The sequence below is a fragment of the Bos taurus genome, chromosome 24 (genome assembly GCF_002263795.3).
Source record: "Bos taurus isolate L1 Dominette 01449 registration number 42190680 breed Hereford chromosome 24, ARS-UCD2.0, whole genome shotgun sequence".
Lineage (NCBI taxonomy): Eukaryota > Metazoa > Chordata > Mammalia > Artiodactyla > Bovidae > Bos > Bos taurus.
Genome location: NC_037351.1, coordinates 37,287,012 through 37,311,961, shown reverse-complemented (window position 1 = coordinate 37,311,961; position 24,950 = coordinate 37,287,012). Strand labels below are relative to the sequence as shown.

Below are 24,950 nucleotides of genomic sequence, written 5' to 3'. Positions count from 1 at the left end.
GATAGGGTGTTTATTCAGGGGAAAACCAGGACTCCTCACTGTTTGACAGAGTGAGTTTAGAAAATTGCCTGAGATGCCTTCTTGTTTAAGGTACGTATGTTACCTGGATCTCTCTACATCCTTTTCTTCCTTTTGAAAAAATGAATGGTTTTCATAAAGCCAGATCATTCTGTTAAACTAACAGAATTTAGTTTAGTTCCCTAATTTTCCTCCTGGGAAACTTTAAAAAATTTTTCTTCCCTTTCAGATTTACTTGTCATGGATTGAAGACCGGTCAGAGTTATATTTTCCGGGTCAGAGCAGTTAACGCAGCTGGACTTAGTGAATATTCACAGAATTCAGAAGCAATTGAAGTAAAAGCTGCTATTGGTAAGTTCTTCATGCACAGCTTTACGGGTGGAGGGGGCGGGAATGATTTTTTTCTAAGTTACAACGAAAGATAACATCCCCTCCAGAGACTGTGTCAAGTTTCTAAGATGGCTCAATGATCCCATCCTCAGATGGTCATTGTCTCTGACTCCAGGCGACCTCTAATCTTCCACAGCTGTTCTTTTACAGATCTCCATCACTTATCCAGATTCTGTGCTTCTGTATAGCCTTTCCATCTTCATCAGCCCAAGTGTCCTCAGATATTCATTCCCATTGTGTGAAACTCCATTTTAACTTGGTGCTCCTCCTGGGAATACAGAGGGCCATCCAATCCCATGAGGTGGTGTATCACCCATAACCAGATCATCTCATACCTAAAAGCCATTCCATCTGCAGCAGAGCTTGGCTTGTTTTCAGTAACAGCACATTAACCTGCCTTCTATAAACTCTGCTAAAATTCGTGTAAGACATGTGTGGTTGCTTAATCATATGTTTCATCTCTGCTGGCAAAGTAACCAACAGAATAAAACCAGTAATAAAGTAATTATATGTATGTATAATGATGTGCCTCCCAATCTTAAGGTGGGGAAGGAACCCAGGTAGTTCAAGCAATAAAAATGAAATCTGTGATACAGTAGCAGATATGTTTTGCTACTATATCACAGTACCCACTCCAGTGTTCTTGCCTGGAGAATCCCAGGGATGGGGCAGCCTGGTGGGCTGCCGTCTATGGGGTCACACAGATTCGGACACGACTGAAGTGACTTAGCAGCAGCAGCAGCAAATATGTAAATAGAAAGATTATTTAATACCAGTTGTCTTCAGTTAGCATCTCGTATTACTTTTTTTTTTTTTTGTCACAAGGCATGTGGGATCTTAATTCCCCAACCAGGGTTGGAACCAGTGCCCCCTGCAGTGGAAGCACAGAGTTTTAACCATTGGATCTCCAGGGAATTCCCCTGTATTACTTTTTAACATTCCCTATAATATGTTCGTATTATAAGGACATAGTGAACATGTTTCTTTGAGATTGGGAGGTACAGACCATTACTATATCAATAAGGTACATAACTCTAATTGTTACATAATCAAGATCTTTGTTTGTCTCTTGTGCACTCCCCCCACCCCCCATTCTGTTGAATAATGCAACTTATATCTCAAGAAATGTCTGAGAAGTGCTTGTTCTTATATTTACTTGGGTCCTGCAAATCCAAATGGTTCTTGTTCTGTCTCTGGTTTTTTGTTCTCATTTCTTCTTTTCCCAAAATATGGAGAAGTTGAAATGTTTCCTTGGTGTTAGTTATGTGAAATGTATGCTTTCCATATTTCTTGCAAATTCAGGTGATTTCCCTTAAACCAAGATTGTTTTTGTTCTGTGTGCGGTGCTAATGTTTTTCTCTTTTATTCTAAGCGCGATCTGTACTGCGTCCTGGCTCAAAGTGTTTCTGTTGTTATCTGGCAATTGTAGGGGGAGGAGTGTCTCCAGATGTGTGGCCTGAACTGAATGAGACACCTGGTGGACTAACAGACTCCAGGGGAGGCATGCATGACACCTCCCGGCCAACCTTTAAGAAAGATGCTTTGCTTGGTAGCAAACTTAACAAACCTTCACTACCCAATAGCGCTCACAACCTGGGCCAAACAGAAGTGAGTAAAGTAAGTGAAACAGTTCAGGAAGCGCTTTCCCTGCCATCAAAGAAAGCAGCCCTTGAGGGGAAAAGTAAGTCTGAGCCTCTGAGAAAGAAGAAGGACCTAGGTGAGCGCTGAAACAGTAAGAGCGTCTCATCTGTTCACATCAGTGTCCTCACGGCTCATTGTCCATATCACCTTCTTCCATCTGTGTTCACTTTCATCAGTGTTCATTCTTAATTTTATGTGTTTTCAGTTACCCATTTGTAATACCTTTGTTTAATGAGCCATAGAAGTAGTTTTCTGTGAACTTGGCTTTGACGCATAATTCATTGTGCTTAATGACAATAGAAATATTTAAAGGAATTTGGTTATTGAGTCCCTTCTAGCTTGTCAAATAGACACACCTTTGGCCTCATTTTGCTGAGAGTTAGAGATGAGAGCAGGGAAAATTCGATAATCGTAGCTTGTAAGAGGTCCTTCGGAATATCATTTTGGTAAATGGATAGGAAAAATATTTCACAAAGAACTGACATTTTATTAGGGTCATAGTTATTAACTTCTGTTATTTATCCTTAGGTTTTCAAATTACCTTCACATTTAATTCAAATAAACATAAGTAACGATATGTCTTTGAGTAGTCATGAAAAGTTTAACATGGTATTATAATCACATATCACTATATTCAATTATATATTATTCATATTCCCAGAACTAAGACTATTTACCAGTAAGATTAATTACCTAACCAGAATTAAAATAGAAAGACTAATTATCAGTAATCAGATTTTTTTATCAAGGTATTTGGTGCTTGTGGTTTATATATTCTAAGAGACAATGTTTCTCTTATTGAATAAAAAAGAATTAATTAGTATATACTGATAAATTGTAGCATGCCTCTCACCCATCCCCTATACCTACCTCACCTCTAACTTCTGTAACCTCTGCTTTTTTGACACCTTTATTTACCCCTTTAACTCAAGATGAGATGGGGTGAACTCATTTGAGAATTCATATTCAACACTACTCTGAAACAGAGAAAGAGAAAAAGTTTTTAAATGCAGTGAATGCAGGAGGTTTGTGATGGGAGGGAGAGAGGGAAAATGTGTTGTTGTTGTTTTTTTTAATCTTTATTGTTCTGAGAATCTTTTTGAATAAGAATGAGATGGTTCCTATCTCTGGTAACCCACATAAATACTCAGAAAATTCTTTCTAATGCTACTGCATATCGAGTGGATTTCTTTTCACCAACCACCCTCTCTTTTTTATCAGAAAAACCGTATTTTCAGTAGTTGAGAGAAAGTTCTATCAGCAAAGCCACATAAATGAAGGGAAACTTTTAAAATAGTATCCAAATATTTTCCTGACTAAGCGCTAATAAACATAGTGATAGCTATGTAGTATTTCATGCCATATGAATAATAATCCAATATCAGGTTTAAAATAATGGAGTCTAAGAGAAGAATCACATGGAAGAATGTTCCTGGTTTAAGAAAAAAAATTAATGCTGAATTTAGCTGAGCTTCAGAATATGATTTTTCCTGTGTATAGACAGAACTTATATAGTTGTAAGGTCTCACATAGATGTATGTGTCTGAGAGGTAAAATGCTAGCTGTTTGGAAATATATGGAAATTCTTAATAAATGAATCAAGGCAGAAATTGATATACATATGCCATTTTTCTCAGGGAGCAAATAAAAACAAAGCTACATAAAAAAACGAAAATATCTTACATTTTCATGCTATTGTTTTAGGAATGAAGAGATAGTATGTACCTCTGTCCTAAAATTTAGAGTTGAGATACATAAGGCAAGATGTAAACTAAGCAGTAAAAATATATAAAGTATTATTTAAAATATATATATATATATATCTTGGGGAAATATTTCTTCATATGGGGAATGCATCATTCTTCAGAATATTGTTAGTTTTTTCAGGATCTTGTTAGAAACACTAACATTTTGCTGTTAATGTTTCAAAGCTTATTTCTCCTTGGGAATGAAGGGGGCAGGTTTTTTATCTTTGGAATAATAACTGTGGTGCAGGTTTTACTGTGTGTCAGTTTTCTTCCTTGAGCATCAAATGGACACCAAGTTGCTCGCTGGTATTACGTTTTAGTTTTACATTCAAGAACTAGTGCCCTCCCGCACGGCATCAGTGATGCCATCAGTGAGACAGTTTGATGGGCGTAGAATCACAGAAGCAGTTCTGTCCACTCACAAGCTCTTCATGTTACAACAGCACCACCATCTCCACCCTGTGACATCACTTGTCTCGAAAGTTTTCGTGACTCAATGGTTCTTGGATGGAAGCAGCCAGATAAGACTGGAGGGGCTGAAATTACGGGCTATTATGTGAACTATCGTGAAGTAATCGACGGGGTACCAGGAAGATGGAGAGAAGCCAACATCAAAGCCATCAGTGATGAGGCATATAAGGTAAGTGTGTGGCCTTCTGTGGGCTTCCCAAGTGGTACTAGTGGTAAAGAATTGCCAATGCAGGATACGCATAAGAGACGCAGATTTTATGGAGGCTTCACTACATAGACTCGATCGGTTAAACCATTGGTGTATGAACTTAATCTCCAGCCCATCTTCCCTCTCCAGAGGTCCAGAGGTCTGGGATGAGGCTGAAAGTTCCCACCCTCTAAGCACATGATTTTGGGGCCTTGGCAGTCAGGCCCTGTCTTTAGATGCTTTTCGAAAGTCACCTCATTAACACAGTAAAAGATGTTTGTCACTCTCATCACTTGGGAAATTCCAAGTGTTTTAGGAGCTCTGTGCCAGGAATGGAGACAAAAGACAAAAACATGTATTTCTTATATAAATTGCAGTATCATAGGATAATCTATCTCCCTTTTGATTAACTCAACACCAACTGATTAGTAATCTTAATTACATATGAAATGTATCTCCTCCTTTGCCATTTGATGCAACACAATCACAGGACTGATATTCCAATACCCCTGCCCTGTTCTGTTGCCCAGAAGCAAGTCTCAGGTTTCACCTACATTCATGAGGAGATTACAAGAAGGGTGTGACTCACTGGGGATCATCCTAGAGTATGTCCAACGCATACTCTAAATAAATGCAATGTTGAAACAAACCTGAAACCTTCACTCTCTGTGATGCTGTCCATGTTGCAGATTAGCAACCTGAAGGAGAACATGGTGTATCAGTTCCAAGTGGCGGCCATAAACATTGCTGGGTTGGGGGCGCCCTCAGCAGTAAGCCCCAGCTTCAAATGTGAAGAATGGACCATTGCTGTTCCAGGTAACTCGGGGAGACCGTGTCTCAGCACTGAGGCTCAGAGCTTCTTCCAATGGATCCTACAATTTGGAACTAAATTTAAGTGCTACATAGCTTCTAAGGGAGACAAGTTCTCTCGGCCCCTCATGTTCATGTAAAATATTTTTACAAATCTATTAATAGGAACCAATATAAAACTGAGTATAAATTTCTTATATTCCAGATAAATCCTAGAGTCCCCATAGCTCAGCCTCTGTATGGAGTAAGATGGACAGAAGCACACACGTTGAATGCTACTTGATTATTCAACAGAAATACCCATCTTTGCTTCTGCTTCTTAAAGGCCACTGAAAGACATTCAATTCACACATCCCCACTACATTTCTCTAAAGCGTCTTCCTGCACTCCTGAGTTGTCACACATTCTCTTAATGCTCTGGAGCCTCTCATTTATCAATCTCTGGCGATCCCCTTCCCCAGACCCAGCCCCTATGGCCTCCTTCCTGTTTTCTCCTCCTCCCTGGCTCCCAACTCTTCACTGTACACACGGAGGACCCAATGTGCCTGCCTAGGACTTAAGTCCTGCCTTGATCCTCTTATATCCTTTACTTACCTCCCCAGCCCTGTCTCCCTATGTCAACTTTTCCCCATCTCTGCATCACAACAAAGATCCTGGAAATACTCTACTTTGGAGGTTGTCATAGAGGATGGTTGGTTGAAAAAAATAGGGAGAAGCCAGAAACATTCACCTATGCCTTTAACTCTTACACAGCTACAACAGTGAACAAATCTAAAGACTGGATACTAACTAATTTGTCAAGTCATTAAGAGTCAGATTGTGCTTAGTCACTCAGTCATGCCTGACTCTTTGCAACCCCATGGACTGCAGCCCATCAGGATCCTCTGTCCATGGGGGTTCTCCAGGCAAGAATACTGGAGTGGGTTGCCATGCCTTCCTCCAGGGGATCTTCCCAGCCCAGGGATCCAAACCAGATCTCCCGCATCGCAGGCGGATTCTTTACCGACTGAGCCACTAGCAAAGCCCAGAGTCAGACTAGCAACAATGTATTTGGTGGATGGTTTTATTCTGCTTCCAATGTCACTAACTTCAAAGACCCAAATACTTTAGTGCCATAGAATGACTAAGCTCTCCCTTGCGTTCAATATTCAGCTTGTTTAATACCTGCTGTTCTGGTCAAGCTTCTAGATTTTACTGTCAGTTTACAGGAAATACAAAAGACAGAGGAACGTGTTAAATTACACCATGAAGATGCTAGCAGCAAGTCTAGACTGAGGGAACTCTGCAGGCAAATGACCTGATTTCCAAAACAAGTTAATTTCAACAGGAAAACCAGGATAAATGGAAAGCTTGCAGTTTCAGAGAGACTACAGAGATATGACAGCCTATTGCAATGTATTGGAGAAGGCAATGGCAACCCACTCCAGTACTCTTGCCTGGAAAATCCCATGGACAGAGGAGCCTGGTAGGCTGCAGTCCTGGGCACACTGGTTGGACCCAGTCTGCTCCCAGGGCCACCCTCTTCCTCTGGTGAAACCTTAGCACCCTCGGAGAACCATCTTTTTGCCTTAACTTAGCCAGTATCCATCTGCATCACATCTCTATCAAATGTGAATACAAAGATTACAAGAGAAACTCAAGAGAAGTTCAAGTGTTCACTCAGGTTCAGTAAATACAAGCGGTAAACACATTGCCTTTCCTAGCACTTTCTTGAAGCTGGTGCTATTTCTTAAGTTCTTTCTGCCTCCTACACAAAAGTAGGTCTGTTTTTAAATTCTTGCAATTCCTGAATAAAGTTAAAATGTGAATGACTAGAGACCAACAAATTCTGAGCAGGCCTGTGGAAAATGATCTGACAGAAAGCGATGTAGTTAGCAAAAGAAGTTGCAGGATGAGTGCTCCCAAATCAGAGGAGAAGTGAATGGGGCAGTTCTCCATCCCCAAGACCTGTCTATTCCCAGATCCACCCTTGACTTACTGAGAAGTGTTGGGCAAATCATGAATCAAGAAAGCCTGATGACAGATGAGAGCATTTAGGACGTTTTGTTATCCCTTTGTTTTACAGATGAAGAAACAGATTCAGGTAAAATGATAATCAGGGGGTCACAAAGGCACCAAGTGGCAGTTAGGTTTGAGAGCTGGGTCTGCTAATTCTTAGACGTGGGGGTTAGGAAGCAGCAGCGCAGTGATCCTCGCCTGGAAAACAGGGCTTGGGCTACTGTTAGGATGGCTCCCTGGCTCCTGAGGATGACACAGGACAATGGTCATGGAAGCTATCTGCATAACAGAACATGCCGTGCCAGGGTAAGGTACTGGTGTTATTGTTCAAACCTGTTTCCACACCAGGCATCATCAGGAGACAAGGGTGACTCATTGTGACTGTTAAGCCACTGGGTCAAGGGCCCAGGCAACATTGAGCAATCCCTAACAAAACCCCAAGGGATAGCACGATGGCGTTCGCACTTGTTGTTGGCTCTCAAGCCACCATGAGTCAGTTCAGGTGATTTTGATTGGTTGGTTAGAAATCACTTGTTGTTTAAAAAAAAAAAAAAAAAAGGAAAACAAATAACTGTATCACCTGCATAGCAGCTGACAGTCATGCGAAGACTCAGGTAATCACTGAGTAGCTGGGACTCTCCCAAGAGTGCAAAGAACACACACAGGGGATGTTTGATTTCCTTCCAGAACAGGTTGATCAAGTTCCTTGGCTTCCCCGAGCTTTCTGTTAGTTGTCTTAGGAATGGATGAGACGAAAGGATGTGAAGTGCCTAGTAAGGTTTAACACAGATTCAGGACCCATGGGATTGAATGTATTTGTTTTGGTGAAAGTTCTTTGTAACCACAAGCGTAGTTTGTTTTTACCCCTATATGAAATATATGCTTTATGGGTATCCTTCCAGTGGGGAGCTATTGTGCAATATATTTGTTTTTATTTTTGAAAAAACGATTTATTTATTATTTTTGGCTGTGTTGGGTCTTCACTGCTGTGTGTAAGGGCTGTCTCTAGTTGTGGTGTGTGGGCTTCTCACTGTGGTGGCTTCTCTTGTGGAGTACAGGCTGGGGTGTGCAGGCTTCAGCAGCTGCAGCTCCCAGGTTCTCGAGCACAGACTCTGTAGTTGTGATGCACAGGCTTAGTTGTCCTGAGGCACGTGGGATCTTCCGGGACCAGGAATCAAACCTGTGTCCCCTGCATTAGCAGGTTGATTCGTAACCAATGGACCACGAGGGATGTCCCATGTATTTCTTTTTCTATATTCACAAGCCATCAGATAGAGTTGCTTGCTTCATTGTAATTGATATTGGGGTGCATTTTCAGGTTGTCAGCCAAAAATAATCAGAAACTGAATCTGCAACCAAATTAAACTGTCCCGGTAAAAGGTGAGGAACACAGGCTTGAGGACAGCTGGAGGGCAACGCTTCATCCGGCCGCTGGAGGGCACCTCGAACTGGCCTCACACTTGCTGCCCATAAAGGGTCCTAATAGGCTGATGCAGATCCATTAAGAAAACTTGGTACAAAATGACCGCAAGATACCTGTTTCCATAGAAATAGTAGGTTTTACAAGAGAAGTTTCAGTTTAAGACCGTGAGTGTGGCGCTAGGTTCACACACACTGGAGTTTTCTTATCTCCATTATGATTTTTACACATGGGTCTCTCTTTCACTCTTCAGGACCACCGCACAGTCTCAAGTACAGTCAAGTCAGGAAAACCTCCCTGGTTCTGCAGTGGAAGCCTCCCATCCACTCAGGACGGACTCCAGTCACTGGCTACTTTGTGGACATAAAGGAGGCCAGTGCCAGAGAGGACCGGTGGCGAGGACTCAATCAGGCGGCTCTGAAACACACATACCTGAAGGTCAGAGGATGCTGACAGTTTGAGAAAGTTTCCCTCTCTCTCTCTCTTTTTTTTTTTTTTAAGAAAAAGGGGTCTTCTAACAGGGTAATTTTAAAGTCAAGGAGATAAAAGAGAGCATCTCAGTGTTGGTTGGTGTCATGTGTTGGGCTCCTGGTAGGCTTCCATTTGGCAGTGGGTAGGGTTTGGGGCGGAGAAGGCAATGGCACCCCACTCCAGTACTCTTGCCTGGAAAATCCCATGGATAGAGGATCCTGGTAGGCTGCAGTCCATGGGGTCCCTAGAGTCAGACATGACTGAGCGACTTCACTTTCACTTTTCACATTCATGCATTGGAGAGGGAAATGGCACCCCACTCCAGTGTTCTTGCCTGGAGAATCCCAGGGATGGGGAAGCCTGGTGGGCTACGGTCTATGAGGTCGCACAGAATCAGACACGACTGAATCGACTTAGCAGCAGCAGCAGCAGGGTTTGGGGACGTTTCTGATGCTTAAAACAATTTGGTTATAATTTGACCTGAATCTCTTTGCCTGGCTTTAGAAATTACTTCTCCTCTCTCTTGTTTTCCTCTTCATCTCCACTTACCCACCTCATATCTTCACTATTTCCAGTCTTAAGATGTTATTACTTACCATCCCCAAAAGGTGACATTCTCATTCCTACTTCACATACTTTTGAGGGTGTTTTTGATTTGAGGGTGTTATTTTCATAGAGTTCACACCTGTGACAGAGAAGGCAATGGCACCCCACTCCAGTACTCTTGCCTGGAAAATCCCATGGACGGAGGAGCCTGGAAGGCTGCAGTTCATGGGGTCGCTGAGGGTCGGACACGACTGAGCGACTTCACTTCACTTTTCACTTTCATGCATTGGAGAAGGAAATGGCCACCCAACTCCAGTGTTCTTGCCTGGAGAATCCCAGGGACAGAGAAGCCTGGTGGGCTGCCACCTATGGGGTCGCACACAGTCGGACACGACTGAAGTGACTTAGCAACATCCACAGCACACCTGTGAGCCTTAAACTCCAATCCCTTGAGTCATGCATGGCCTCACCTCACCTGCCCTCTCACACCTGTGCTCAGGTGAGCTCTCAGAGGCCAGAAGAATGACTCAACTCTTGACCTTGACTTCACCCTTATCCATGTCACTGCCTTCCAGTTTCCTCTAGAGTGTTCTAACCAAACCAGTTTCTAACTCCCATCTACCAGAGACGGTTCTGCTATAGCCACTGACCCTCTCACTAGTACCAAATGGAAACCTCAAAAACATGTTTTCCCCTGTTGTCAGTCATGGCATATGGACACCCCAAGTCCACAGCAGAGCCTCGGAAACTGTAGGGAATGTGACTCCGATCCCTGTTACTCAGAATGAAGTGTGGCTGTATGATCACAGTTGGATAGAATGCTGCCTGGGCATTCAGTGTGCAGCCTTATCTGCTGGTGGAATAGGCCCCTGCCCAGAGGTAGGCCTTGGAGGATTCTCAGAGTATACCTACTTTAAGAGACTTCTCTTGTCAACCTGCCAGTAGAGTCAACACCATGTATCACAGAGAGTGCTCTGGGGTTAAGGCATTGATAGTCCTCATAGAAATATAAATATACTCTCCAGGAGAGATGACCCTTTACTGTTACATCCAGTGTGCCATTAACTCAGCTTAGCACATGCAGTAAGCTTGCCAGCCCCTTACAAAACCATGAGGGATAAGGAAGGTCACGTTTCCTGGGGCGGAGAAAAGGTCAAGGAAGTTCTGGAGCTAGGATGCGGTTTGGCTCCAGAGAATCAGGAGGCCTCTGGATGCAAATGTACCCCAAAAGCCAGTGAAAAACAGGTCAGACACATCCTAGATGGTGGTGGTGTGTGCTTACAGCTCCCGTGACCTCCAAATCCTCCATCAGCCACAGCACAGAGCTCCTGAGAGTCCCACAGACAGGATCCAAACAAGGGTGAGAAGTCAAGCAAAGGGGGCCAGGAGCCTAGAAAATAATGGACAGGAAGTGGAAATAAGAGAGTTTAAGCAGATCAAAAACTGGTTAATGTTACTCATTAAAAAAAAAAAAAAAAAAGACAAGAAACAGAAGAAAGGCAAATTTAGGGGGAAGACAGAGACTGAGGTTGAGTGCCCCTCACAAAGCAGGAGGTGGACTCTCTGTAAGGAAATGACCCTAGAGTTTGGCCTCAATTTTTAAAGTGAAAATAGAATATTGACTTTTATGGTTATAAAAATTCTGGAGAAGGAAATGGCAATCCACTCCAGTACTATTGCCTGGAAAATCCCATGGACAGAGGAGCCTGGTAGGCTACAGTCCATGGGGTTGCAAAAAGTCGGACATGACTGAGCACCTTCACTTCACTTATGGTTATAAAATGGTTGGATGCTAATGATGATAAATTCAAATGGTAAAGACATAAGAAAAGTTGAGGTTCCCGTAATCCCCCACCCATGATGATGTGGAGTCCCTCTTCCAGGTGGTTCATATTCAGAAAAGTTTCAAGCCTGAAATGGAGAAAAAAATGTACACGTTAAAAAACTTTATCAAGTTTAAGTGAGGAAAGGAGATATGTTAACTCCAGGAATAGGAGATTTTAGCACCATTGCACAGAACCTAGTGGGTTAGCTGGTATCTTCCAGAAGCATCCCTGTTCATGTGAGCACGGAATGTCTAGGGGTTCCTAGAAGGAGTTAAATGTGCATTGCTTTACATCAAAAAATTTAACCAGCTGAGCTCACACTTCCTTTTTTTATTGGTAATTACAATCTGCTGCTACAGTGTGGTGAGAAGGGAATGAATAATTAGAAGGGAACAAGGATGAAGAAGACAAGGGAATGCGGTTCTTTTGGAAATTTTAAGGAGGAAAACAAATCCAAGAAAAAGAAAAAATAGATGTGATGTGCGCGCATGTGGCACATCTCTAGTGCTTTAAGCCCAGCAGTCATTGCCCTGCAGTCATGGAAGGGTGCAGGGGTGTGCCTGCCACCCCAGTGACTAGACACGGGATGTGTGGATTCCCTTCCCGTGCCGTGTTGCCGAAATCTAACTCACGGTCACATACTACCTGAGCGGCAGGTGCAGATGTGGCAGGCACCTGGCAACTGGTCTATTTTTATCACAACAAGGAAGTGTTTCTGTTCCTTTTTGTAGATCCACAGTTGCCTGGCATTATCTCTAAATATGGACTTTAAATACATCAAACTTTATGCATTTAGCTTGTGCCTAAATTCAAGTTCATTCACAGATTAAAATCATTTCAAAAATCCATTAGCTCCAGTAAAAGCTATCGTAACAGTAACATTCTGTTATCATAACTGTAGCATTCTGTTATCATAAACACAACACAATTAAATCATTAGATTAAAAACCCAACAATTTAATACATAGCTCACCTAAATGCATGGTCACAAACCCTTTGCTTAGCTGAGTAAATATATTCTAGCTTTGTGTGATTTAAATCCCATTGTGGGTGTTAATCTCCATCACAACACTATGGGAAAAACTGTGTCCTGTGTGTATAACAAATTCCTTCTTAAAGTACGATATAGGTTTTAAAAGTCAACTGTTTTAAAAAAGATAATTTTTGTAAAATATCGATAATGTTTATACTATTTTTTATTTATGAGACTGTGCTGAACCCAAAGAAAGTCACAGAAAATTATGAAGTGGGACTGTCGTATAAAAGCATATTATAAATATTTATTTTTTACTTTCCTCACGCTCTTGTAAATCTAGCTCAGTGGTTCACTTATAATATAGGTCCTCAGCAAACGTCTTCCTGATGCATGACAGTGTGTGGACCTGAAATTTGAATACATTGACTCTTCACAAATTACCGAAATTTGCAGCCATGTTAGTTGCTTGTCTGTTTAATGAGAAATAGCTATATTATTTGTTTTTGTTCTAATGCTTTAACATGTTTTTAGACAAATGGAAAGTGATACATGATCTAAGATCCATGCTTGTAATTCCCCTCTCCTGCCAGAACTTTTATCTGAAATTTCTCTGGAATGTTCCAAAAGGACCAGGAAAAGAGGGCAGCTCATATGCTCTTGTGAGCACTTTGTCATTTCACCAAAGAATAAGGTGGTAAACTCCTGTAAAACATACGGGTATCAGTCTCCTATTTCTGATGCTGGTGGCTGTTAAATTATCTAAAAAAAGAAAGAACATCTGAGTTTCAAGGGATCTTGGAAATGTCTACTTGCACATGGTTGGGAAAGAAGAAAGTCTTAGCTGAAGACATACACTGAGTCTCTGACAGGATGAAGTTTAGAACCCAAATCCTGTGCTGTATAACTGAATCACCTCCACAGGGGAAGAGCACTTCTGTTCAAATGACACAGAGTGACCATCACTTCTATATCTGCTTCTTCCAGGTGCAAGGCCTCAAGGAGGGTGAGAGCTACGTGTTCCGAGTTCGAGCCATAAACCAGGCGGGTGTCGGGAAGCCATCTGACCTTGCTGGCCCTGTTGTAGCTGAAACCCGTCCAGGTAGGCTTTTACTTTTTCGTTAAAGTTTATCTCATCTGTGTAAGATACCAAAGTAACGTTCAGCCTTACTTCTATGTTTTTCCTCATTTTCAAAATCATCACTGCATGCTATCCAAACAACTGATAAGTATGACAGTGAAAAGTGAAAGTCAGTCATGTCCAGCTTGGCAACCCCATGGACTATACAGTCCATGGAATTCTCTGGGCCAGAACACTGGAGTGGGTAGCCTTTCCCTTCTCCAGGGGATCTTCCCAACCAAGGGATCAAACCCAGGTCTCCCACATTGCAGTGGATCCTTTACCAGCTGAGCCACAAGGGAATCCCAAGTATGACCATCGGGCGTGACAATCATTTACCCCATTACAGGACCTCAGGGCAGGGGTGAGCCAGGTTTGAAGTGGTTGCAATGTGGGAGACTCAGGTTTGATCCCTGGGTCTGGAAGATTCCCTGGAGAAGGGAATGGCTACTCACTCCAGTATTCTTGCCTGGATAATTCCATAGGCAGAGAGCCCTGGCAGGCTACAGTCCATGGGGTTGCAAAGAATTGGACACGACTGAGCGACTAACACTTTCACTTCACTTTTAGGACTACTTTGGTTCATACTTAAAAACACGGAAATTCTTGATCAAATTATGCTTTCTGGACCAACTGTTTAAAGTATACATTCCTGGGACATTATTTCTATTATACAGTGTCCATTAACTCCCACAAGAATATTTTTCTACCACAGAAGAAGCTGGAACAGCTCATGGAGCAAACATGATCCTTAAACAAAAGTAGGGTTTATATCATTGTAGCTACTAAGTTAAACCAGGAATTAGCAGATTTTCTCTGTGAAGGGCCAGATAGTAAATATTTTCAACTCTATGGTTATATGGTGCCTGTCACTATCCTCAACTCTGCTGTGGCACAAAAGCAGCTGCAGACAATACATAAATGAGTGTGGCTTTGTATCAGTAAAACTTTATTGTGCATGATAGATGTATTATATAATATGATAAATTATATGCATTATGAAGTTTGAATTGTAACTAATTTTCACATCTTGAACTATTAATCTTCTCTGGATTTTTAAAAAACTATTTAAAAATGTAAAAACCATTCTTAGCTTTCAGGCCATACAGAAAGAGGCAATGGTCCAGATATAGCCCACGAGTCATAGTTTGCTGACCCCTGGGTTAAGCTAACAGCAGTCCTGACTGAATGATCTATAGAGCTGAGGCAGCCCTCACGGCCCAGTTTCCAGATGCCGTGATTGGACTAGGAAAGACAGTCTTTCCCTTTGTTACGAGAACAAAGTTTACAGTGTTCACTGGGCAAATAGCTCCAGATCATTATATAATACTTATTTTGTCATTTAGTCTCTATCACTTTTCAAAGTTATATATGTCAGTTCATTAAAGTTGCATGAAAGAAAGCACTGGAAATGAGAGAAGATTAAAAAAAGTATTAATCACCTATTTTAAGTTTATATTCATTCTAGTCAAACACCCTCACTTCAACTCTTTCCTATTTCTAGATTGAAATAAAGAGCAGATATATAATGTGATATTTGTTTTTATGATAAGAAAAGAATGTAAATATAGCAAATTCTGCTCTCACTTCATGATGCTTAAAGAGAATGTCAAATGCACCCTTTGAGAAAGTACCTGCCCCTTTCAACCTATTACTTCATAAACTACTTTCAGCTACTCTTGTAACTTCCCTCTAGAGCTGGGTGTGACAGAAGTGACCTTCTTGTACCAAAGTGTAGTAGGTGTGTTGGGAGAGAGTGCCATACCTCATATAAGTACTCTTTGCAAAATGTCATGAGAAAGCAGAAAAATGCTGGGAACGCATGTGTCAGATAGAAGGTAACACACAAAGACATGAGGACACAGATCTCTATAGAAATCACACCCGGCAGGTACCAAGTGTGTAGAAATACAAGGTGCTGAGTGGACGTGCCGAAGGGCCCAACTGCAAGGCTACTCGTGTAAGAACATTTAGATTACTATACGAATAAACTCTTCATCTAGTCATTGATGAGTAAAAGCACCTGTTAAGCAGTGGATTGACTGAAAAAAAGCTTAAATTGATTTCTTGTTTTCTCATCAATAACTCTCAGGATGGCAGGTAGCCAGGCAGGACATTGGCAAAGCCACCATGATGGAAACTTTGCCTTCAAAAAGAGGTCTGCTGGTGGGCTCCTAGGGGAGAGTGTTGTTTCACTGGTGTGGAATAAGGCCCCCAAAGTTGTTTTGTGGCCATTTCATTCCCAGAATATAATTACAAACAACAGTTGCAGACTGAACAGCACCAGATTAACTTGCTCACAAACCACCGGCTCCAACCTAGGAAAGATTCCTGGGAGATACCAAGTCAAGATGCTGACCTGAAGCATCTCCACGGTGGTGGTTTAGTTGCTAAGTCATGTCCGACTCTTGCAACTCCACGGACCATAGCCCACCAGGCAGCTCTGTCCCTGGGATTTCCCAGGAAAGAATACTGGAGTGGATTGCCATTTCCTTCTTCAGGGGATCTTCCCAACCCAGGGATCGAACCTGGGTCTCCTGCATTGCAGGCAGATTCTATAGCAACTGAGCCACCAGGGAAGTCTGAAGCATCGCCATGCAGGAGCCCAGAACCCAGGAGACACTGGTCCTTGTTTCACAGGCAGTGGGCACATTCATTCCTGCATGAATGTTCAGGCACATTCATATGCTTTCTGCGTACCTGCTTCATGCCAGGTGCTGTGTGGGCACCACGTGAGTAGAATAAAATGACTTGTCACTGCCTACTGAGCTTGCAATCTAGAGGAAAACAGTTTATAGCACGTGACGGAACCTTAGATAGAGGGTCACAAAATATTGCCCATAGTTAAACAGGCTACAAACAAGGTGTTAAGGTTTCATAAATCCCTGTAAAAACTTAAATGCATTTTTTAGTAGAGTATAATTGCTTTACAGTGATGTGTTAGTTTCTGCTATACAAAGAAGTAAATCAGCTACATGTATACATATATACCCCCTCGATCTTGGACCTTCCTCCCATATCACTCCACCCTACCCATCTAGGTCATCACAGAGCACCAAGAGCTCCCTGTGCCAGATAGTAGCTTCCCACTAACACAATATTGTAAAGCAATTATACTCCAACAAAACCCCGAATAAATAAAAGCACACAAGATCGACAAAAAAAAAAAACTTTTATATAGCCTATGGTTGTCTGTGTTTACTAACTTTATTAAATACCAAATTTTATTTTTAACCAGGTATTTATTTTATGCTAAAATATTTGGGGCTTGGGATGGGGGATGAGGATCGCTTATCAGTTTCAGGGCTTGGAATGTGAGACTTGGATTGCTATTTCAGAAGAACAACTCTTTTTGGAACATGTTATTAATATTTCAGACAGAAAATAAAACTTATCATTTAACAGCAAACCTCAAATGCATCTAACAAGATACCTTGAATGTAATTTGAATTCCAGGTAAAAGTTAACCTAATCCACTGGGGTTGGTAGGGTCACTGGTCTCCTTTTGAAGTTGATGAAAGCGCCAGCAGATGTAACTCAGCCACTGTCCCGCTGTCTGGTCATGCTGGTAATGAGGATCAAAAGTGTGCCGCCCTTCCCGGAGAAATCTGGTAGCTGAACGAGCCTATAAGAAGAATGAGCTGGAAATATTTAGAGTAGATTTGTTGGTACATACGACGCACTTCTAGTCTTGATACTTGATCTTTTTTCAAACAGTATCTGTGTGGATTGTGTCAGGCCTGGGCTGTAGGTGGAGGTAAGGTGAGCTAGATCAGACAGAAGACAAGAGAGAGACCTGCCAAGGTGTGGCAGGTGATCCGGAGGGTGGAACCGGCTGCCTGTGTTCTTATCAGAAATCCTGCAGCAGGCAGGGGAACTGAGGTGAGAGGCAGGAGAACCCAGACACAGGCAGAGTCCCCAGCAGGAACCGAGTTACTGGAAGTCAGGACTTCTCACCAGGAGCAAGGCAGGCTAGAAGACTGAAGCTCCAGAAGGAATAATGAGCAGGGATTGGTTTGACAACCTACTGACCAATCCCAGTTTCTGAAAATTGACTGGTCGTAGAACCTGGTAGGGCTTCTCTTGTGACTCAGACGGTAAAGCATCTGCCCACAATGTGGGATACCTGGGTTCAATCCCTGGGTTGGAAAGATCCCCTGGAGAAGGAAATGGCAACCCACTCCAGTACTCTTGCCTGAAAAATTCCATGGACTGAGGAGCCTGGTAGGCTACAGTCCATGAGGTCAAGGACCTGGTAGGGCTGAGGATGCTCAGTGGCCTTGAGGTGGAGTTTTGAAGGATTCTAAAGCAGGAAGTCAGGCTGACTCTTCAAGATTAGCTCAAGAAAACTTCACTTACATTTGCTCACTGTCTGTTCTCTTTCATCCATTAGGAAGGTAATTTTCAACCTTGACAGTACATTACATTAAAATCAGGCCAGGAACTTTTTGAAAATACTGACTCTATTTTAGACTATTGTCCAGGCCAGTTAAAACAGAGTCTGCTGGACTGAGCCTGAGCATAGGTTTGTTTTTGTTTGTTTGTTTAGCTCCTTGGGTAATTCAAGTATGAAACCAGGCTTGTGAATTGTGCATTAGACTGTTCAGTTCAGTTCAGTCACTCAGTCATGTCCAGCTCTTTGTGAACCCATGGACTGCAGCACGCCAGGCTTCCCTGTCCATCGCCAACTCCCGGAACTTGCTCAAATTCATGTCCATCCTACCATCTCTTCCTCTGTCATCCCCTTCTCCTCCTGCCTTCAATCTTTCCCAGCATCAGGGTCTTTTCCAACGAGTCAGTTCTTCGCATCAGGTGGCCAAAGTATTGGAGCATCAGCATCAGTCCTTCCAATGAACATTCAGGACTGGTTTACTTTAAGATAGACTGGTTGGATCTCCTTGATATCCAAGGAACTCTCAAGAGTCTTCTCTAACACCACAGTTCAAAAGCATCAGTTCTTTGGTGCTCAGCTTTCTTTATAGTCCAACTCTCACATCCGTACATGACTACTGGAGAAATCATAGCTTTGACTGGACGGACCTTTGTTAGCAGAATAATATCCCTGCTTTTTAATATTCTGTCTAGGTTGGTCATAGCCTTTCTTCCAAGAAGCAAATGTCTTTTAATTTCATGGCTGCAGTCCCATCTGCAGTGATTTTGGAGCCCTCCAAAATAAAGTCTGTCATTGTTTCCGTTGTTTCCCCATCTGTTTGCCATGAAGTGATGGGACTGGATGCCATGATCTCATTTTTTGAATATTGAATTTTAAGCCAACTTCTTCACTCTCCTCTTTAACTTTCATCAAGAGGCTCTTTAGTTCTTCTTTGCTTTCTGCCATAAGGGTGGTGTCATCTGTGTATTTGAGGTAATTGATATTTCTCCCAGCAATCTTGATTCCAGCTTGTGCTTCCTCCAGCCCAGCATTTCACATGATGTACTCTGCATATAAGTTAAATAGACTTATAAGCATTAGGCTGTGGGCTCCTTCAAAATAGGAATTGTGTTTTCTCTGTGTATGTCAAGAGCCTAGTACTTGGTGTATAGATGAAAAAAATAATGGATGGCTACCATGCTTTGGCAAATGAGTGTGACTCTGTTTTGTAGCCACAGCTTGTAATCCCAACCCTAGTATCTCATAATGAATGTGCAGTTATGAAGAGTGAACTGGGAGAGGTTCAGTGGAGATCCTGATGTGGCACTAAGGTGGTGGGTCAGCGAGCGGTCCACATAGGGGAGCTCAGTATTATTAATGCATGCAGCTGATTGAATTCATTCACTTTTAACGCTTCCGTTCTGTCCCACTCTCCAGGTTTTTAAACACCACCCATGCACACACACAGGCACACACACACACAGGCACACACACAGACACACATGTACTCATGCACACCAGTGGAGAAGGACAAAGAATAGAAGCTTATCAAAATGACCCATAATGCAGATGTTAAAGACTAAATTACATGAGAAAATTCTCATATCAAATTATTAAATGTTTGGAAAGATGAATTCCCACTTTTAAATTTTATCCTTTTTTTTAAAAAAAGATTACTACTTGGAGAGGAGAGAAAAGTGGGATAAAGTTCATTTCCAAAAAGTTCACTTTAGTCCTGGACCTCCCTTAACCTATTCACTTACTGGGGGGAGTGGCAAGTCTGGAGGGACCATTAAATGCCACTCCAGTGACTTCTCTGGTCTAGTGATTAAGACTCTGAATTTCTACTACATGGGGGTAGGGTTTGATCCCTGACCAGGGAAGTTCTGCATATTACGAGATGCGGCCAAAAACTAAAATGCCATCCCATGCAACCCAGTATCCCCTTGTGTCCATGTTAAGAATGTGTTTAGGGTTGGGGCAGCTGACTAGAGACAACTCTTCTTAAATCCTTTTCAGACTAGAATCATCTCTTTCATTTTCTGTAGCCAAATCTTCTCTGCTCTTAACTGAATTCTTCATGTTTATTATTAGATTTGAAGGTTGTTTTTGAGAAAAATCTAAGTCCTGACAAATTCTGGTCCACTTTTCTGGCTCAGCTCTGTGGGCAAGTGAGATGGCCTTTCATTCAGATGAGAACATCCATAGAAATTCCTTTACTTTAACAGCAAAACATCTAACTTGCTGCCTGCCCGTTAAATATCAGGACCATTTTGATCATGTTTTAGTCAACTTTAGTGAATGTGGCCCTTTAGTCATGTATGAGTTCAACCATGGATTGACAGCAGCTCAGGGCTTGCAAAAACTCAGGCCGTGGGACATTCTAAAAAGAAAATTTGAGGATGTTGTAGCTGCATCTCTTTCATTCTGACACTGAGCCAGGTTTACCACCATAGGTGTAGCTGTGGACCAGCCTGGGGCCTCTCAGAAACGCTGTCATTACGCTGCTCTTGGTTTTCCTAGAGTATTTATAGAAAGAATCATCCATTTCAGTATCATGTATCTTTTGTAAAATCTCATTAGCATTTTTTGTCCAGGATGTATCAAGCCATTGTTAATTCCTCTAAGATTTTAATGTGTTGGAAAAAATGGTTTTTCCAGATTAATGTGATTACTTTCTTTACCACACAAAGATAATCTACAATCTGATATGTCCTACCTGTTTAGACACAAGAAACTCTGAGCTCATTTTTGTTTTGTCTTCTTTAAATTTTCCAAAGGATGTCTTTTTCTTTTAAACTCTTCACCTTTATTCTTTGTTGTCACAAGTAATTTCTTTCTTTTCCAAAATCCTTTTTTTTCCTCTTTTTTTAAACCCAGAATGCAGGAAGAGGCCACTTTTTTTTCCAAATGCCAAATTCACTTTCATTTTCCATTATACGTATTATTGTAAAACACTTGGTCTGCTAAGTTAGTATTTAAAAACACATCGGACACGACTGAGTGACTTCACTTTCACTCTTCACTTTCATGCATTGGAGAAGGAAATGGCAACCCACTCCAGTGTTCTTGCCTGGAGAATCCCAGGGATGGGGGATCCTGGTTGGGCTGCTATCTGTGGGGTCGCAGAGTCGGACACGACTGAAGTGACTTAGCAGCAGCCGCAGCATTCAAAAAACTATGTTAACAAATTAATTAAAGCTGAACAGTAAAAGAAGACTTTGAATTTAAAAAGCTATATTGAAAGAGTATGAGAGCATTAACATTGTAATTCATGTGACAAATAGGGAAAAAGCTGTAATTTGCTGCTTTAATCATTTTAAGATAAAGTTGTTTTATATTTACACAGTGATACTGTTGAAACCATATTCTTTCTTTGTAAGTTATTTCAGTTAAACATTTTCTAATGAGAATTGTTGTGGGGCAAAGAAATATGCCTAGAAAACTAGTACTTGAATTATTTTCAGTTAATCTGACTTTTTGAAAGTTTGAGATTATGATCACATTCAGAACAATACTTTCAGCCAGTTGACAGCATCATTGTTTGTCAGGGAGGAGACCAAGCTTTGAATTCTAAGCATAAGTAAGAGACCGACTGTGAGTAGAATATTTTCTTTGTTGGTATTTTTATTTCATCTTGTCTGTTTATCAAAATATTGGTGTTGTGCTTAAGCTTTATTAAAACCAGTTCCAATAAAATTGAACACTGCAATTCTAAGCTGACATTTCTCTTTTAAATCCCTTAAGAGTCCAGCCCCTGGCACATGTAAAGATGTACAGGAAATATGGAAGACAAAACCCCTGCCCTATTACCATTTAACCCTGCTCTTGATAAACATGCAACTTTTTGAAAGGTGAAAATTAACCAAACACTCATCTTAATGAGCGTTGATTTTTAAAATAGAAGTATGGAAGAGAGTTTTATTTTTTATTTTTCCCTTTATTTTAATAAATCAACCAATAGCACCCATTATAGCCACAGTTATAAGAACATAAATTGAGGAAATGTTCATGCCTCTCTTTTACCCCCTACAGATACTGTCCGCCATGTCCTGATTTTTTTTGGCCATGTCGAGTCTTAGCTGTGGCTCAGGAGATCTTGCTGTGGTGCAGAGTCTCTAGCTGTGGTGCTCAGGCTCAGCGGTTGCAGTACACGAGCTTAGTTGCCCTGCTCCTAAGGATCTTAGTTCCCCGACCACAGATCAAACCCTCGTTCCCTGCATTGCAAGGCAGATGCAGTGCAATGGTCCAATATCTACTGGACCACCAGGAAGTCCCTACCATGTCCTGATTTGATATGATTAATCAAGAAAAGCTTCATAAATGAGTAAAACTCTCTTAGCTACTCATCGACATTACATCTAATCCCTACTTTTTACTTTGCCCCTCCAGTCAATTACTTAATTTCAAATCATAAATTTTGATCTAAGACTTAAAAAAAACCCACATTGTTTTCTAAAAGCATAAATTACTAAATTTCTTACATTAAAACCCAACTACAACCTAATGATATAAAACTCTTAAAGTGGAAACACACATACTGCCTGGGACTTAAAAAATCTTTGTTTTATCTCATATTGTCACAAAAGATGTCCAAGTACTTTACAAAAATTAATTTTCTGGAATAGTTCAATGAGACATCTCTATACTCAATAACTGAGGTAATTGAGACATCAACCAAGCAGAGTTTTTCTATTCTTCAAGTTACATGGACTTGGGACCAAATCTGGCCATTCAGAAATCTGAAAAAAGTATTGTTTTAAATAGCCAGTTGTTTCATTTACCTGAGAATTTATTGCTAGACCATCAACTATGTAAAATTTTGTATCAAGACTCTTAGATTAAAATTCTCATAAAATAGATGCCACATTTCAGTACACACGTTTCATACACTTCTTGGATACAATATACTTATTTACCTTTTTCTGTGTAACTTGGAGCCACAAGGATCAGCCTTATTTATTGCCCAGTGTTATAATACAGTATGTCTTACAGGGTGAGGAGCTGTTTGTCCTTCTACTAAGTAATGTCTTTGCGCCAGCTTTTTAGTTTTCTGCTTCCTCTCCTGCTGTTGTTCTCCTGATGGTAGTTTCTTACTTCCTTCTCTTGTTCGGATTTAATCTATTGAGAGAAACCAACCAACTAGGCTTGTTAGAATCATCTCAAGTGAAGTACAGGTTCCAAGTGACGGTCTGTGGAATTCTCCAGCGAGTATCAGGAAGGCCAGTGCGTGGACTTTGTCACAATAGCACTGGCTCTGAGAAGCTTGTCTGCATTACTTCTTGGTCCTGGGTAAAATTCTGGATTGAGTCAAGAGTTATAGTGCAAAGCTTATCCATGGACTTGAGGGAAAAGTCAAACTAATTATATTGTTCATATTCCTTCCATTTTATGACTGCTTTGCCAAAAAGTCACATCTTTCTCTTTAATAAAAAGTCAAGATTCTTAACCTAAGCAATATCTTTTTTCTGTGTAAACTTAAGTCATATCTCCAACATAATAAACAGCAGGCATATGGACGATTCACTTCCTTTTAAAAGAGATTACAAGTAAAACAATGAATGATTAATATGAATAATCTGTCATGCCTCCAAAATAGATATCATGTAAATCACAAAAAAAGGTCCAATCAGCCTCTATTATGTCTCCTTTCCTCTTTAAAACGATTCAGATATTCAAAAAAATTTTCCATTTACACTCTCTGTGATTCAGTCATGCTGTGTACTATATTATTTAAACCTCAGAATTCTTAGGTCTTAGTCCTTTCTTAAGTTTTGATAAGAGCACTTTTTCATTTCTTGTTATACAGCAATGAATTGTAAGAATTAGTCCTGTGTTACTGGGAATAGAAATAAAACATGATCTGCGACTTCCAATGGAGTAGACACAGCCCTTAAAATTAATACATGGGGGACATTTCACTTAAGGAGCCATCAGATCTTTTAAAAGATCCTTATTTCTGTTTATCTATATAGCTAAATGTGAAAATAACCCTTTGTTTTTTAAAAAGTAATTTTTAAAAATCTCCTAGAATTAGTTTTCTCTAAACTTTCCATGTTTTAAGTCACTTTTTGGAGGCTTGTAATTGAAGCATATGCTATTATCAATAAGGACACAATTTAAATTAACCGCCAGGCTTAGGAACCAATGCCTTCATGTCACCAGTCACTCTTTGGGCACTGGTTTTGCCCTTAACTTGGAAGGAGTTCTGGAATTGTTTTTCTCCTGACAAGTTTAACTGAACAATGCAATGGAGAAGAGAAAACTTTTCATCATTTGCGAAGTATTTATTAGAAGTCTTTTTTATGCTTTTCAAAAATTGAAGCTGTACCTTTCTGAAATTAAATATAAAATATTTTTCCTAATGTATGGAAACAAACCAAGTTTAGACTGGTAATAGAATGAGTGGCAATTAAATTGAAGAAGAGCATTAATTAAAAGAAGAGCATTTTACTTTAAATTGGAGTTAGGCATAGATATGGAAGTTTTACATGCTACACAAGCTCTTTGACTCGCTGCACATACACATATACATACTGGCTGCACTGGGCCTCCGTTGTTGCTCAGAGGCTCCTTTTCTGGTGTGCTCAGGCTTCCTCTTGTTGTGGTGCACGGGCTTAGTGGCCTCACAACTTGTGGTATCTTAGTTCCCTGACCAGGTATCGAACCTCTATCCCCTACATTGGAAGGTGGATTCTTAAAACCTCTGGACCACCCAAGAAGTCCCTGAATTGCTATATTGTATGCAGATGTAATTTATTATAACCCTCAGAAATATTAAAATATTAACTTGTTTTCTTTTAAAATACAAAAACTAATCTTGAAACATCTGAATTTCTTGAAATTCATTTCCATTTAAGCTTCTATACTGTTCAATAGCAATCATTTCTAGGTATCTATTGTTCTAACCTAGAATAGCATCTTTAGATTAATTTATGGTTATCTAATCAGCAAAACTT

At 40.8% G+C, this 24,950-nt stretch overlaps 1 protein-coding gene across 3 annotated transcripts in view; it reads left to right on the top strand.

Annotated features, from left to right (window-relative positions):
• MYOM1 (myomesin 1) overlaps positions 1-24,950 on the top strand; it is a 123,163-nt gene that overhangs the window by 66,985 nt on the left and 31,228 nt on the right. For 2 of the 3 annotated variants that reach the window (XM_005224247.5, NM_001191466.2), the window contains 5 exon segments: positions 248-369; positions 4,241-4,437; positions 5,145-5,271; positions 8,937-9,121; positions 13,487-13,601. In XM_005224247.5, coding sequence (XP_005224304.2) covers positions 248-369; positions 4,241-4,437; positions 5,145-5,271; positions 8,937-9,121; positions 13,487-13,601 — 746 coding nt within the window. 3 annotated transcript variants of the gene reach the window in all.